Source organism: Achroia grisella, unplaced genomic scaffold (assembly GCF_030625045.1).
Source record: "Achroia grisella isolate CSIRO2021 unplaced genomic scaffold, CSIRO_AGI_Agris_v1 utg1186, whole genome shotgun sequence".
Taxonomy (NCBI): domain Eukaryota; kingdom Metazoa; phylum Arthropoda; class Insecta; order Lepidoptera; family Pyralidae; genus Achroia; species Achroia grisella.
Genome location: NW_026712592.1, coordinates 3,579,520 through 3,593,549, shown reverse-complemented (window position 1 = coordinate 3,593,549; position 14,030 = coordinate 3,579,520). Strand labels below are relative to the sequence as shown.

The 14,030-nt window shown below is 31.7% G+C and overlaps 1 protein-coding gene across 1 annotated transcript; it reads left to right on the top strand.

Moving 5' to 3' along the window:
* Positions 1 to 345: 345 nt before the first annotated feature.
* On the top strand, positions 346 to 12,979 carry LOC131853866 (conserved oligomeric Golgi complex subunit 1). The gene is made up of 13 exons (XM_059204942.1): positions 346 to 645; positions 1,339 to 1,506; positions 1,775 to 1,923; positions 2,491 to 2,645; positions 3,302 to 3,530; positions 3,819 to 3,951; positions 4,546 to 4,718; positions 5,236 to 5,535; positions 6,113 to 6,356; positions 7,115 to 7,460; positions 7,874 to 8,314; positions 9,101 to 9,283; positions 12,741 to 12,979. Exons 1-13 carry the CDS (start codon positions 509 to 511, stop codon positions 12,894 to 12,896), a joined length of 2,814 nt encoding a protein of 937 aa, XP_059060925.1. The 5' UTR covers positions 346 to 508; the 3' UTR covers positions 12,897 to 12,979.
* The last annotated feature ends 1,051 nt before the right edge of the window (positions 12,980 to 14,030 follow it).

Genomic DNA, 14,030 nt, shown 5'->3' with positions numbered 1-14,030 from the left:
TGTACATAGACGAGACCTACTCAATTTTATTTGCTCACGGAAAACCAATTGCTATATTTTTAATTTTTGGAACTCTAGCTGGGTTTTTTGCATAACTAAAGTATTTAGATTGTAGTTTACGCTCACAACCAGCGCGGTGCAAATTATTCAAGACTATTTTCAATGAACGATTAAATAACTCTATGAGCTGTTTATGTTTTTATATCTTAATTTAATTTACTTCTAAGTTAATTTAATGTCAAAATGGTTGCCGTATACAATAACAGTATTAGACAGTATGATTGATTAAATAATGACAGAGCATCTTTCCAGATTACAAGTTCCAACATGACAGTTTGTGTTGTCATTGCTTCGCTGTATTGTTTATTTATATTACAACTGAAATAAATATATTTTTATTAATTAAATTATTAACCACATCCTACTTCTGATTTAAAAAGTTTCTAGTAATGATTTGCTGCTCCTTTCTCTGTGAATAAATGCAAATCAACAATAAATATATTTGAAAATGTCTCAACCTAACCTACTAGAAATAGTCCCAGAGGAATTATTTCAAAACAACTTTATCGCTGATATAGATCAGGTACAGAAAAAACTACAATATGAGATTGAAAGAAAAAGAGAAGATCTACGGGCTATGGTCGGGTGAGTACGAATAACAAGTAATGTAAATGAATCAATTAGTATATTTGTGATAGCAAATCACAGGAATACAAGTGATGAGAATATCTATGCATATTAGATATGTTTATTGTAGTGTTGAGTGATAAGGACGGCACCCAACATGTAGAGGGTAGAGGATAGGGGTATATTTAGTATATATTTATATATTTAGTATATTTAGTAGGGGAATAACATTCATGAAAGCATATTTTTATTACTCTATATATTATATAATATATTATAGTAAATCATTATTACATAGTATAAAATAACGACGCTGTGACTGTTTTTCCCTCATCATCATCATCATCATCACAGCCCGGAAGACGTCCACTGCTGGACATAGGCCTCCCCCAAAGATCTCCACGACGATCGGTCCTGCGCTGCTTGCATCCAATGCCTTCCCGCGATCTTGACCAGATTGTCGATCCACCTATGTATACTTAAATCTATCCCTATGTATACTTAAATCTTTAAAACTATGTGACAGATTTTGATGCATTTTTTTAATATTAATTAATAATTAATAGAGTGATTCTAGAGGAATGTTTATTTATATAATACATGTACACCTGGGTGAAGCTGGGGCGAGTAGATAGTAGTAAATAATTAAAGACATTCAATTTTTTTTTAGAATATGTATGATGCATATAACATGATATGATATTTTTCCAGAGAACGGTATAGGGACCTGATCCATGCAGCTGACACCATAGAAGAAATGAAAGTAACCACTGCAAGTACACTGAATCACATCAGTGAAATGATATCTTCATGTAGGAACCTTCATAATACACATTTAGTTGGCTTCAAAATTGACAAAAAGTCTGAACCATCAATGTAGTAAGTGCATAATGAACATATATAATAATAAAAATAATAATATAATAACACAGGAAATTCATACAGCGCCATCTACTTCCAAGCTAAGTAGAGCAAAGCTTGTGTAAAGGGACTATGTTACTAGAGAACTGATAGAAAGAGTTAAATACATTTTTTGTGTATATTATTTTCGTACATGAAATTATTTTATGTGGAAATTGTTTTAAAAAATCGTAGATATATACTTAAATTTTTAGTTTCATATTTTCAAAATTTTCTTCAATTTCAGTTCTCAATTGAATGCAAACCCAGCTCACAGTATATCAATTCAAGTTAAATTATTGATGGAAATACCTGAGAAGATATGGACATGCATAGATACTGAGGATTTTGTAAAAGCTACACAGCTGTTCATCATGGCAAGACATATTAATACTGGTAATTACTAGTGTTATACTTGGAAAACTCATCAGAATGTTTTTTTAACTATTCTAATACTTTCATGAACTGATTAGAGATAACTGCATATTATGAAATAACTAGCTACTCACCCTGGCTATGGTCATGCGAATCCGGAGCGAGTATGTACATGTATTATATATATAAACCTTCCTATGGAATCACTCTATCTATTTAAACTCTATTATTTAAAAAAAATGCACAAAGATCTGTTGCATAGTTTTAAAGATTTAAGCATAGATAGGGACGGACAGACAGCAACAGCGACTTTGTTTTATACTATGTAATGAAGGGAATATATGGGAATAGAGAGGCTATTTGTGGTGACTGGAGTCCAACATACAATACCATACAATATATGGGAATATTGTGAATAACAGTGAAAATTCCAAGCTGTGCTTCGGATTTGCCTCTTGAATAAGTTCTTCATAATATGTATTAAATTTCTTATCATTAGAGGGTGTGCATTCTTTAGTAATAAAATTAAACAGGTTCCATGTATCATTAACATTTATTGCACTTACATTTCATTACATGACTTTATAGGGTTACAACTTCAAATTGGTGGTAAGAACACAAAACCTGAGTTTCAATCCTTGCAAAGGCTGATTCAACAACAATGGAATTCTATATCAAATTTCAGTCAAACTATTGTCAATGTGTGTAAACATAAATTGCAAGATGTTGATATTACTGTTGAGGTAATTATGTCAAAATTAATGATATTACTGATCGGCAAACATTGTTTTGCCATATAAATTAATATCGCTATTAAAAAAATGGGAGTGCTAGAAGGGCGAAAATTTAGGGCTGTATGTATTTTTTAATACCGAATCATAAGTTAATAAAAATTTGGTTGAAAATATAAATAAAAATTTGGTGTCGGCCATTCTTGTGACTTGGGGTATAAAATTGATTACAACCTATTCTAAAACCTACTAAGTACATATATATAAAATTTCATCAAATTCGGTTAGGCTGTTTAAGAGAAGTTTGGTAACTAAAATTGACACAAGAATTTTATATATTAGATTATATATCAATATATTATATTCATGTTTGACGGTACAAGACCTTGTAGACAATCAAATATATTAGTGGGGTTTTTAAAATCAAAATAGGTTGAATTAATATCTCTTAGTTGTTTACGGTTGCTGGAATAGTGAATAGATATTCATGTTCATAGTTTGACGACCTCTGTTCTATTTTCTATGTATATTATGTATGTATTTCCAAAAAATATATATTTAAGTATCTATATATCCTGTTTAGTAGTCATAAAAGCTCTGGTTAGTTTGGAACTAGATGGTGCTATGTGTATTGTCCAGGGTCGTTGTTATTATTGTTATAATTTCAGGTAGCATGTTCCTGCCTAATCAGCTTATATCTTCTCGACTCACAAAGTATGGTGGAGTTACTCAATACATTGATAAGCTTACAGAGCAATAGTAGCCTTAAATCTACATTGGAGTTTGATCTAACTCGCCTTTTAGAAGGAGACATTAAAGCACGGATCAAAGAGAAAATAGTGAATGGTGTCAAAATTGTGTTAAAAACTGTTGTATTGGTTTATGCTTGTTTTGTGGGTGAGTATTCAATATTCAGTCAGGTGTCAGATTGTCCTCCATGTGGTTCATCCTGAAAACCATCATGAGAAATCCCTTGATGAATTTGTCACGTTGGGTTAACTAAACTGATCTCATCCTCCAATGGTGCCCGTAGCGTAAACCGTTAGCGCAGGCGTGTGCATAATTCCATTATCATCCAATTAAAAAAGCCATTATGGTGTCAAAAAGTCATGATTATCCTCTACTTGTCATCTTTGGTACTATGTTTTTGAGGAAATAAGAATAATTATGATTATTAATATACAGATAACGAGGGTGGCGCAATTTTGAAGAAGTTGACAGAGTTATTCAGCAAAGATTCACAGCCTCTGATTGAGTTGGTACATTTTAGTGACCCCATTGGCTTAAAACTGTTACCTTCAGTCATCTCCAATTACAGGTAAGAAATGTAAAAGGCAGTTATGATACAATAAATAAATTTATTTAACATATATATAAAGTCAAATCAATTTGGATAGTATTAAAAAAATACAAAGCATTTAAGTCTAGGTATCATTGTGTATGCAGATTCTGGCAGTGTTCTATTCATCTAGTCATTAGTGACTAGAACACTCCTTATTATTTTATAATAAAAAAAAATTAAGAATACATTTATATTTCTATTCATTTAAGAAGATATCATAAAAAAGTTAAACAAAATTGTCTAAAAAGTATTTGCTATTGTAATTATTTAGGGATAGGTCACCCATATCATTGAGGGCCATGAAAAATAGATGTTAACTAATTCTCAGACCCGATATGCATACAAAAGTTTTATTAAAATCGGGTAAAACCGTTTTGGTGGAGTTTGGTAACAAACATAAAATATAAGTTATTATTTTATTTTTGTTACTATAAAAATATAACATTTGTTTATATATCAAGTACATCTACTATGCCAATAATGAGGTGGCGAAAATCAGTCCAAATATAAATAGATACAAATATTGAAAATTTTATAGTCACAATATTAATTTATTACAATATTATACAGGTTATCATCAAACAAAGAGATACAAGCACTGGCTAAAGAGGATATTACAGCTTCTATTAAGGAGTGGAATGTATGGGTCAAGTCATTTATAGATGAGAGTGTACATAAACTATTAGAGAATATTATCAGAATTAAAGTATTACATGAGATAAGAGAAGAGGCATTTAAAGTTGGTTAGTATTTTAATATTTGTAGGTACTTTATTTTATTTTTTATAACAGTATATTCAGGTTTATCCGGCTGGTAAATTGAAATACTAATATTGCTATTAAAAACAGCGTGGATTGATCGTAAATTGAAGTTAAGTGTATGTATTATTAAAAAATATTTATTTTTGTTAAAATTAAAAAAAATATATATGGGTGGGTCGCCCTTGTCACCAAAAGGTATGAAAAATAGATGTTTCTCGCACTTAAACCTACCTGATATATACACCCACACAGAAATTTCATTAAAATCAGTAAATCTATTTGGAGGATTTTTGGTAACACCGCGATAGATAAAAACTCTGTTGCTTTTAATCATATTATCATATTATTAAAGTGAATCAATAAAGGAATTATTGATTCACTTTCATAATATGATGTTTGAACTGGAAGTACTTATAATTAAAAGCAACAGTTTTTATCTATGACGGTGTTATTATTTAGTATCGATAAAAAATCTGACATTAGTTCTACAAATTTTCAGAAACACCTTCAAATTGGTCAACAATATGCTCATCCCTCGATATTCCTGAGGTCCATGTATGGTGCCACTACTTCCAGCCACTACTCACGTCTCGAGTCAAAGCCATCATAGAGAGTAGATGGCTCAAAGTGTATGACTCTTTCAAAACACAGATATTAGTTGATTTGACTAATGTGGTATCAGATAATGAGGTGGAGAAAGAAGTTGATATCAACTGGTTCGTGTGGAAAGACCTCATTGGTGAAACTATAATTGAGTCAAGAGATGATGTTATTAAGGTCATGAACTCACTTATGAAAGGTATGATTATAATGACGCTTTGTTTAGCTCTTTCTATACAGTGATAGTGTTAGAACAATTTATTATCTCTGTTTTTCATTACCATTCATTCTTAAAATTTTCCTAATATTTTTTTTTATGAATAACCAGTTAAAACTGGTTTTATCGTATTACATAATTTTACAAATATCTGTTATGATCTGTTAAATCATATTTATTGAAGATGGCCTATTACTCACAATTTCTTAAATGTCAAATGTACACAATATTAGTAGTTCATGCACAGGATTTTTATTTAATGTTAGACATAGACACCTATAATAAATATATAAGCATAAAACTGGTTTAAAAAAAGAAATTCTATTTAGTTTCTTGGCAGCTTTTCTGTATACTGGACGGTTGGGAAAAAAATATTAATCTCAAACAACTTGAATTTGAGCAATTTTTTTAATGATAATATAGGTATATTATGCAATGGTCGAGTTTTCATTTACCCACGGATCTATAAGTTCAGTTTATTCATAATGCTAGTTCTGTTGAATCAAACTTATTTTGTGGTATTGATAATAGTTTAGTTAGTTATTTATATTATTTTTAGGTATGTCTAGACAAGACCACGGGTTCACTCCAACTTTGGAACACCTCTGCATATCTCTCGATAGCGAGTTGCAACGGTTGCTTGATGACTTAAAAATCTATTTGTACCGTAATAAGAATGCTTCTAATACAAGAGACAAACTCTTATATACATACGACGAGGAAGATGATGTCGACCAGATTTATATAGATAAGGGTGATATTGAAGCTTTCTTGAGAAGTACAACGGATGAGAATGTTCAAAGGTAATTTTAGTTATAAGTCTAGATAATACAGTCAGTGTATGGATTTTACTACTAGTTAATCCGCAAACTTGTTTTGACTTATAAATTAATATTGCTATTAAACTGAAGATAATTCTGGGGATGTTGGTAGAAGGGTAAAAATTTAGCATTGTATTTTTTAATGTTATAAAGTTAACGTTATAAAATTTGCCCAAAAAATAAAATAAAATATCTTTTAGGGTAGACCACCCTAATTATTTAGGGGTATGAATTATAGTTTACGTCCTATTTTCAGACCTACTAAGAACACACAAGAATTCATAAAAGTCGGTTTCAAAGGAATTTTGTCACAAAACTATCACACGAGAATTTTATATATTAGAAGAATACTAAACTATATTGGTGTAGAACTCAATACTAAGCTCTAGACCAGCGACCTCTGGTGTTAAATAAATTAGCGATAAACCAGCGATGTTTGATTGTTGGCTTTTATTTTGATAAAATTGCCTATATGTGATAAAACGAAACCATATCCCCTCTTACTATTGTTACAGCGCCATCTATTATTTAATTCTTATATTTTTTTTAGTGAAAGTCCTATGAAAACTTTGGGTGAGGATTGAACCCTTGATCACCATAAAATAACTTGTATTATGTCCTCTGTAGTCAACCGCTATACAACTAATAATGGAGAATTTTCATAGTTAGTAATGGCTCAGACCACCTCTTCTGGAATGATATAATATTGAGAATATTGAATAAATTATTATTCTTTACAGCATGCTACATTACATGAAGGTGTGCTTCGAAGAGCCTACATTACATTCAACTGAGCTCCATCGCAAAAGCACAGCCATATACACGGCACGTTTTACGCAAGCAATACCCACCCTTATGCCACATTTGCGCAAGTGCTATATTCCTGAAGAAGAAAACGTTTTAGGCATTATAAATGTTGATGCGAATGCTGCTAAACAGTGGAGCGAGCTATGCGCTGTTCTCAAAGAGAGCTGCCTTTCTTTTTGGGGGAAGTGGGTTGAAATTGTGATGGTCCATGTGGAGGAGTTGACCAAGGGTTTACCACAGGAGTTTACATTGGAAGCTAATATAGATTATTTGATGATGGTAAGTATTATAAGAGATAAGATAGAATATTAGAGGAAATTAGTATAAGGGAAAGACTATACGCAATTTATTTATATGCATTTTGTTGGTAATATTAAAAATGCGAATAAAAATATCCTTATTTTGCCTGAAAAAAATGGCTTACAGGATGCAAAATATTTACGATTTATGAATCACACTCTTCACCAGAATTGTTCAAAATGAATAAGGTCCATTAGCTATCTATCTAAGAATAATATACTTATTCCACAGATTCATTTTAATTTTCTTCATTATTAAATTTCTGGGCAAAATTTTGCCTTAAACCAAGTATTTTTTTAATTAAAATATTCGTCAACAGAATAAAAGTTGCTACTTTAAGTCTGTTGTGTTAACTTATTTGCAATTTGTGTTAATTAAAAATGTTTTTTCAGCAATGGGATGTCATAAAAATAGAAGAGAAAGACGATGAAGGTAACGCAATTGAATCTACAATAAAAGTACCCGCTGGGCCTTCATTGAAACTTCAAGAATACTTATATTCGATAAGTCGAATATTAGACGAAGTTGTTCCACACACATTACCTGTAGAAATCCACACTATGTTTATTGAGAAAATTACAGACATCACGTTCAAACATTACGATAAAGTTGTTAGAGAGAACGAGATGGATATAAACCAGAGGTGTGGCCTTCAAATTTTAATGGATATAAGACATTTAACATTGCTGCTTGTGCCTAGAGAGAACAAGAAAACTATGGAGTTCTCACATAATATTTGCGAGTTTTTGAGACAGAAGATCGATCCATTCGATTATGATGTATTCTATCCTTATATACAAACAAATTTGAAGAGATCAGTTCAAAGAGTACAGGTAATTAAGTTGACTGCATTAGATCTTATTTACTAGATTCCAAATTTTAGTTTTAGTTATGTATAATAAAATTAAATGTTTGTCACCTTATCAAGGCTAAACGGCCAAACAGATTTTAAAAATGTGGAGATAGATTGTATGTCGAGGATAGACATGGGCTATATTTTATCTGAAAAAGCGGAAGTAAAAACTACTTGTTATCCATATATAAAGTGTCTTGTGAAGTGTGAAGTTAACATTACACTTCATTGCCATTTTTTGTAATTAATAGTTACTAATCCTAGTTACACGAATAATGTTACGGTGCTAGCATCTACTATACTTTTATGAATATAGAAGTATGCAAATGCACCAAATTTTTCTGAGTGAGTGCCCGAAGTAAGAATATATAAGTAGGTAACTACTTTGTATCGTCATCACCAAGATAATATAAGGTGTAACACAACATGGTATACGTGAAATGTAGTAATCTTATTGTATAAGTATAAAACAAAGTCACTGTCACTGTCTGTCCGTCTCAATGTACGCTTAAATCTTTAAAACTACGCAACGGATTTTGAAACGGTTTTTTAATAGATAGTGTTTCAAGAGGCAGGTTTATATGTATAATACATGTACACCCGGGCCAAACCGGGGTGAGTAGCTAGTATTGTATATTTTTATTCCTGTATGTACTCATATATGTTGGAGGGAACTGTACAGGTTTACCTATTTCGAAAGCCAGGGCTAAATGTATTAAATTGTACAATATTTATGAATGAAATATTACTATCATTATTTTTACAGACACTTCTAGGCAGTCTTATACTCCATCATGGTCAATTAACCGGTATTATCGGTACCAAACCGGTTCTGTCTGGTGGTAGTGGCGACAAAGCGGCCGGGCTTCTAGCTTCAGGCGAGTCTCACTGGTTCTCACTCCTTCCTGTGGCGGCTCCACCGAGTCATCTTAAAAAACAGGATAAACCGGTACGTATACACTGCTTTATATAGAAAATTTGTATGTATGTCGCCTCTATTTTTCTCAATAATTCTCTTATTAAAAGTATTATGTAATGATATTAATTGCCCTTTAAAATATTATGTTACAAGTTTGTAAACTAGATGATTCCATAGACCCTGGGGCTTCAACTATTAGAGCGAATAAGGAAAGGGGGAGCAAGGTTCAATTATTCATATTCAAAGTATTTTTTAAAATTCAAATATGGTGTTATAATATTTTAATGCTATCAGTATACATTATTGAGCTACAGACTTCATTTAAATAGTTTAGTCGTCAAAATGCAACAGATAGACAGATTCTCTTATATATTAATATATAACTGCCTATATTTATAACTGACTTTCTAGTAATTGGTATTACATGTAGTATATTTTATAGGGATGAAACGGATAGCAGTTTGGCCGGATACCGGATATTCGGCCAACCATGTGACCGAATAGCCGGATATCCGGCGGAACTTATCTAACTAATAAATTCAATTTCTCTCTATAAGAGTCATTTACTATTGAGTGATTAAACTATAACATATTTTATTCCTTAAGTAATACTAAGACTAAATAAGAAAGCAAATAATTACTAAGGGGTTACATGGGTTTCCTCGAGCAAAAAACGGCCTTTTTTCAATAATTTTTTTTACATATAAAAATGAAATATTTTAATGATTTTTTTTTTATTTAAAAGATACATATTTAATAAACATTTTGCAAAATTGTCAAAAAAAAATATCAAAATGGCGGTCATTAGGACGCCATTTCCGGCAGTCCCTCGGAAAAAAGGTGCCTCCGCGTTGTCAGCAGAACTTCTTTCAGGATCATCTGAAATAAAAATAAAAAATACGTGTTTTAGTAAAGACAATAAACTAGGTATTGGACGAAGGAAAAAAAAAATAAATGAAAATTGGATTTTTGGCAGACGTTTTTATAAAAAAAATGCAAATTTCGATGAAAATTTCTCGACATTTTTTTTTTTTAAAATAGTTGTAATTAAAATAAAAAAAAATCCTTCGTTCAAAACCTTGTAAATGATATCTCGAAGACCTGTGTAAAATTTCATCAAGATCGGTTGAGTAGTTCGCGAGAAATCTTGACAACCGTCTTTGAAAACATAGTTTTGAGAAAAACGCGTTTAAAGTTAAAGACAATAAAAGAGGGTATTTTTTTTTTTAACTTACATTGATTCGTCGATTCCTGGGCCATAAAGTAGAGAACCTGCTGCACCTGCATTGTCCAGGGCATCCTTTTGCTCTAGTCAATGACGAATCTAGGCTTCACGAGTCTCGCTCGTAGTAGATTTCTTTTCGGCTGCGGTCACCCGGTTTTCATCCATATTTCGGGCATATTCATGGCAATTTGGGCCAAGTTTTAGGTCCATACCGTGCATAATTAATAATAATGCTGATACGAACACCTTCCGTTATCTGGGTTCTAGACACTTTAAACGGCATTTTTTATCGAATAAAATTCACAACAAACACTTATAACCTCAAAATGAACTTCGTAGTTTAACGAGAAATCACCAAATGAAATATTTTCCAGTAGTTTACCTTATATAAAGAAAAAAAAGGGACAAGAATTACAGCTAACAATAGATGAGCTGCAGCTGCGTTTTACCTACTGCGCCCTCAGCCTATACCTGACCTCGACCGTCCAGCTTTTCAAGGCTGTATCTCCGAAACTATTAGTCGGATCAACTTGAAAATTTAGGACAATATTCTAGAGATGTTATAGAATTTAATAAGACAAAAAAAAAATTTCGATTTTTTGAAACCGTGAAACCCATGTAACCCCTTAAAAAAAAATTTTTATTTACCCAGATATTTTTTTTTAATTCGGCCGGTTGCCTATCCGGCCGAATTAAATCATCAAATTAACATCTCTATCTAAAATATTATTTTATATATTTACATACAGAGTCCAGATTTCTTCATACTATGAATGGAATGGGTATGGTATCGGTTTGTCGATAATGGAATAGTATTAATAGAAATGAATGAAGTTGTTGTTTTGTAATTTATTACTAATACAACGATATTGTATTGTTTTTGATTTGATAATATATTAGCTTGGTTTCTTACCGGTATGTTATATACATACCAGGTCATTTATTGAGCGGAGCGCGTTTATTCTTAAAAACTCGGCCTTGACCGATCGGAATTTTCTTGAGTGGTAAACGATGGTTGCCCGAAGATCGAGTTTTGGTTTCGATCGGTCAAGACGTTTCGGAGGAGTATCGTTACAAAGAGTGCAAATCTGATCTCTAAGATAGCCTCGCACTTCGTGCTACGCTCAATAATATAGTTATATGTGTGATTTTATAATCCGTGCGGTATTAGTTGGCTGAACAATATTCCTATATAATTATGTTGAACAAAGAGTATTTATTTTTAATTTCAAGTTTTAACATTTATTGAAGATGATTCTTATTTTTTTTTTTAAAGAATTTAAGTTCTATGTTACTTTAATATGTAGTCTCTTTAATGGTCTATGACCAAATAATGTATCCTCCTGTGAACGGTATAGAATGCTCACCATTGGACTTGGCACCAGTGGAAGATGATATAATGAGAATTCAATCTAGTCAGTTTTTCCGCCGGGGCCAAATCATCTGCGAATAGCAATTAATATTGGATTTTAATCTGTACATTTTTAGCAATAGGGTCTATATCTCACAATCCTTCTTTCCTTTATCGTATAAAAAAACTGGGTATGCTGCCATCAAGTATGTCCAAATAATGTTGCAAACAAACTGTACACAGATAATATGCAAACTGGCAATGACTTCGCTTACGTTATAATCATGTGGCGCCACCTAAATTCTTGCATAAGCTTAGCTAGACAACTTACATCGCCCGGATTGTACAATTATCAACACATTTACATTGACGTGTTATATTAATGCTTGTTGGAACGTAGTTTTCCCAAATTAATTATATCTTTAATTCACTAAAATTATTAAAACTGGATTACATTCCGTATTAATTACTAGTTTAAGAGCCTAACTCCTAAATATATTCCTAATTTTAACTATATTCTTTCTTACGTTCACAAACTTATTATGTACATATATTAATTCTTCCTAAATGTGGATAAAAAAAATAAGAGATATCAGAAAAAAATATTTACTACTAAAATTTATTAAAAAATCAAAATATCTAATCAGAAAAAATTTCCTCAATTGAATACGTTCTCTACTAGAAAATTATCACTTTATATTTTCATAATTTACAGGGTTTTGAAATATGAAACTTAATATTAAAATAATAATTAGTGAGGGGGCAACTGGCTTCACAAATTCAATTTGTGATGTCTCTGATGCAATTTTTAGTGTCTATATACAACGATTGTAATTTTCCGTCACCTACATAAAAAATACAAACATGTATTGTCTATTGTTCATACTATAACATGAATTTTATTTTTATAGACAAAAAAGAAGCCAACAACATCAAGTCCCGGCAAATCGAAGGCTGACATTTCGGAGATCATGACCAAGTCTCTACCACTCAACTTCGCCAACGCACGCTCTGGTGCCGCCTCCTTTTTCAACTCTATGACATCTGAATGGTTCAGTAGCTCTTGAGAATAAAAGTATTTAGTTCAACATCTTCCTGCTCTCATCGCATTGATTTGGGGTCGGCGGAATATATGTTATCTGTATTAGTAAAGATTCGGACATAAAGTATATTTTATGTCCGACTGCAAATCAAACGTCAACTCTATTTGGAAATGAATTAGTTGATTAAACAATTATCTACCATAATATGGGAAGGGTAGAGGTGTAACTACCCTGAAGACACTACGTTTACCAATGACTTTGTACAAAGTTGTCTTCGTAGGTGCGATATTCACTTAATTTTGCCGCTAAGCTAATCAGCTTCCTATACAACTCTGTGAAATGATGGTGAAGAATGAAATATGACTGATAATAATGCAGACCTCAGGGAAGACAACACATGATGGATGTCATGAACATCACTAGTATATTACGATAGCATAGTACATTATGATTGTTATAACACACGAGGCGGAATTTCAGCCCGAACCGAAGGCGAGGGTGTAATAGAGCCAAGTATGTTAAATATGTACGTATATCGTCACACTTGATTTTAAATAAACTCAACCATAACACTGTGATGCATAAAGTCTCTTTCCCGCTGTTTTACTTTTTTTAAATCAGCGCGCTGCCTACTGTACGGCGCCGCGTGGCCCTCAGTTCGAAATTTTATTAAAAAATAGCAAATAGTGCGGTAATGGAATATAACTTCACTATTTGCGTTCATAACGCACGCCTGTTTATTAACTGCTCTATATATCGAAAACCTGTAAAATTAGATTCTTGAAGATGTGTTGAAAAATATTTTGTGATGCCCATTGTATATAGGCGACATTGCACACTATGTCAGTGCATTGCCACAAGCCACTTTGAACTTATAATTATAATGTTAATCCTATTTATATAATTGTTTACGTTTAATAAAATTATAATTACATTTCCATTATAATTCAATTAATTTTATGCTAATAATTATAATTTATTTTTCAAATTACGACTATGATTTTATACAATATATTGTTGGGATTTTAATGTTTTGTTTCATTTATTTACATATTCATCTTCGTTGACTTCAGAATCTAAATCGTAATTTTCGAATCTTTCGAAATTATTAAAACATCTACGTAATAGTTACAATTCTGAATTAAGGTAGGTTCTAGG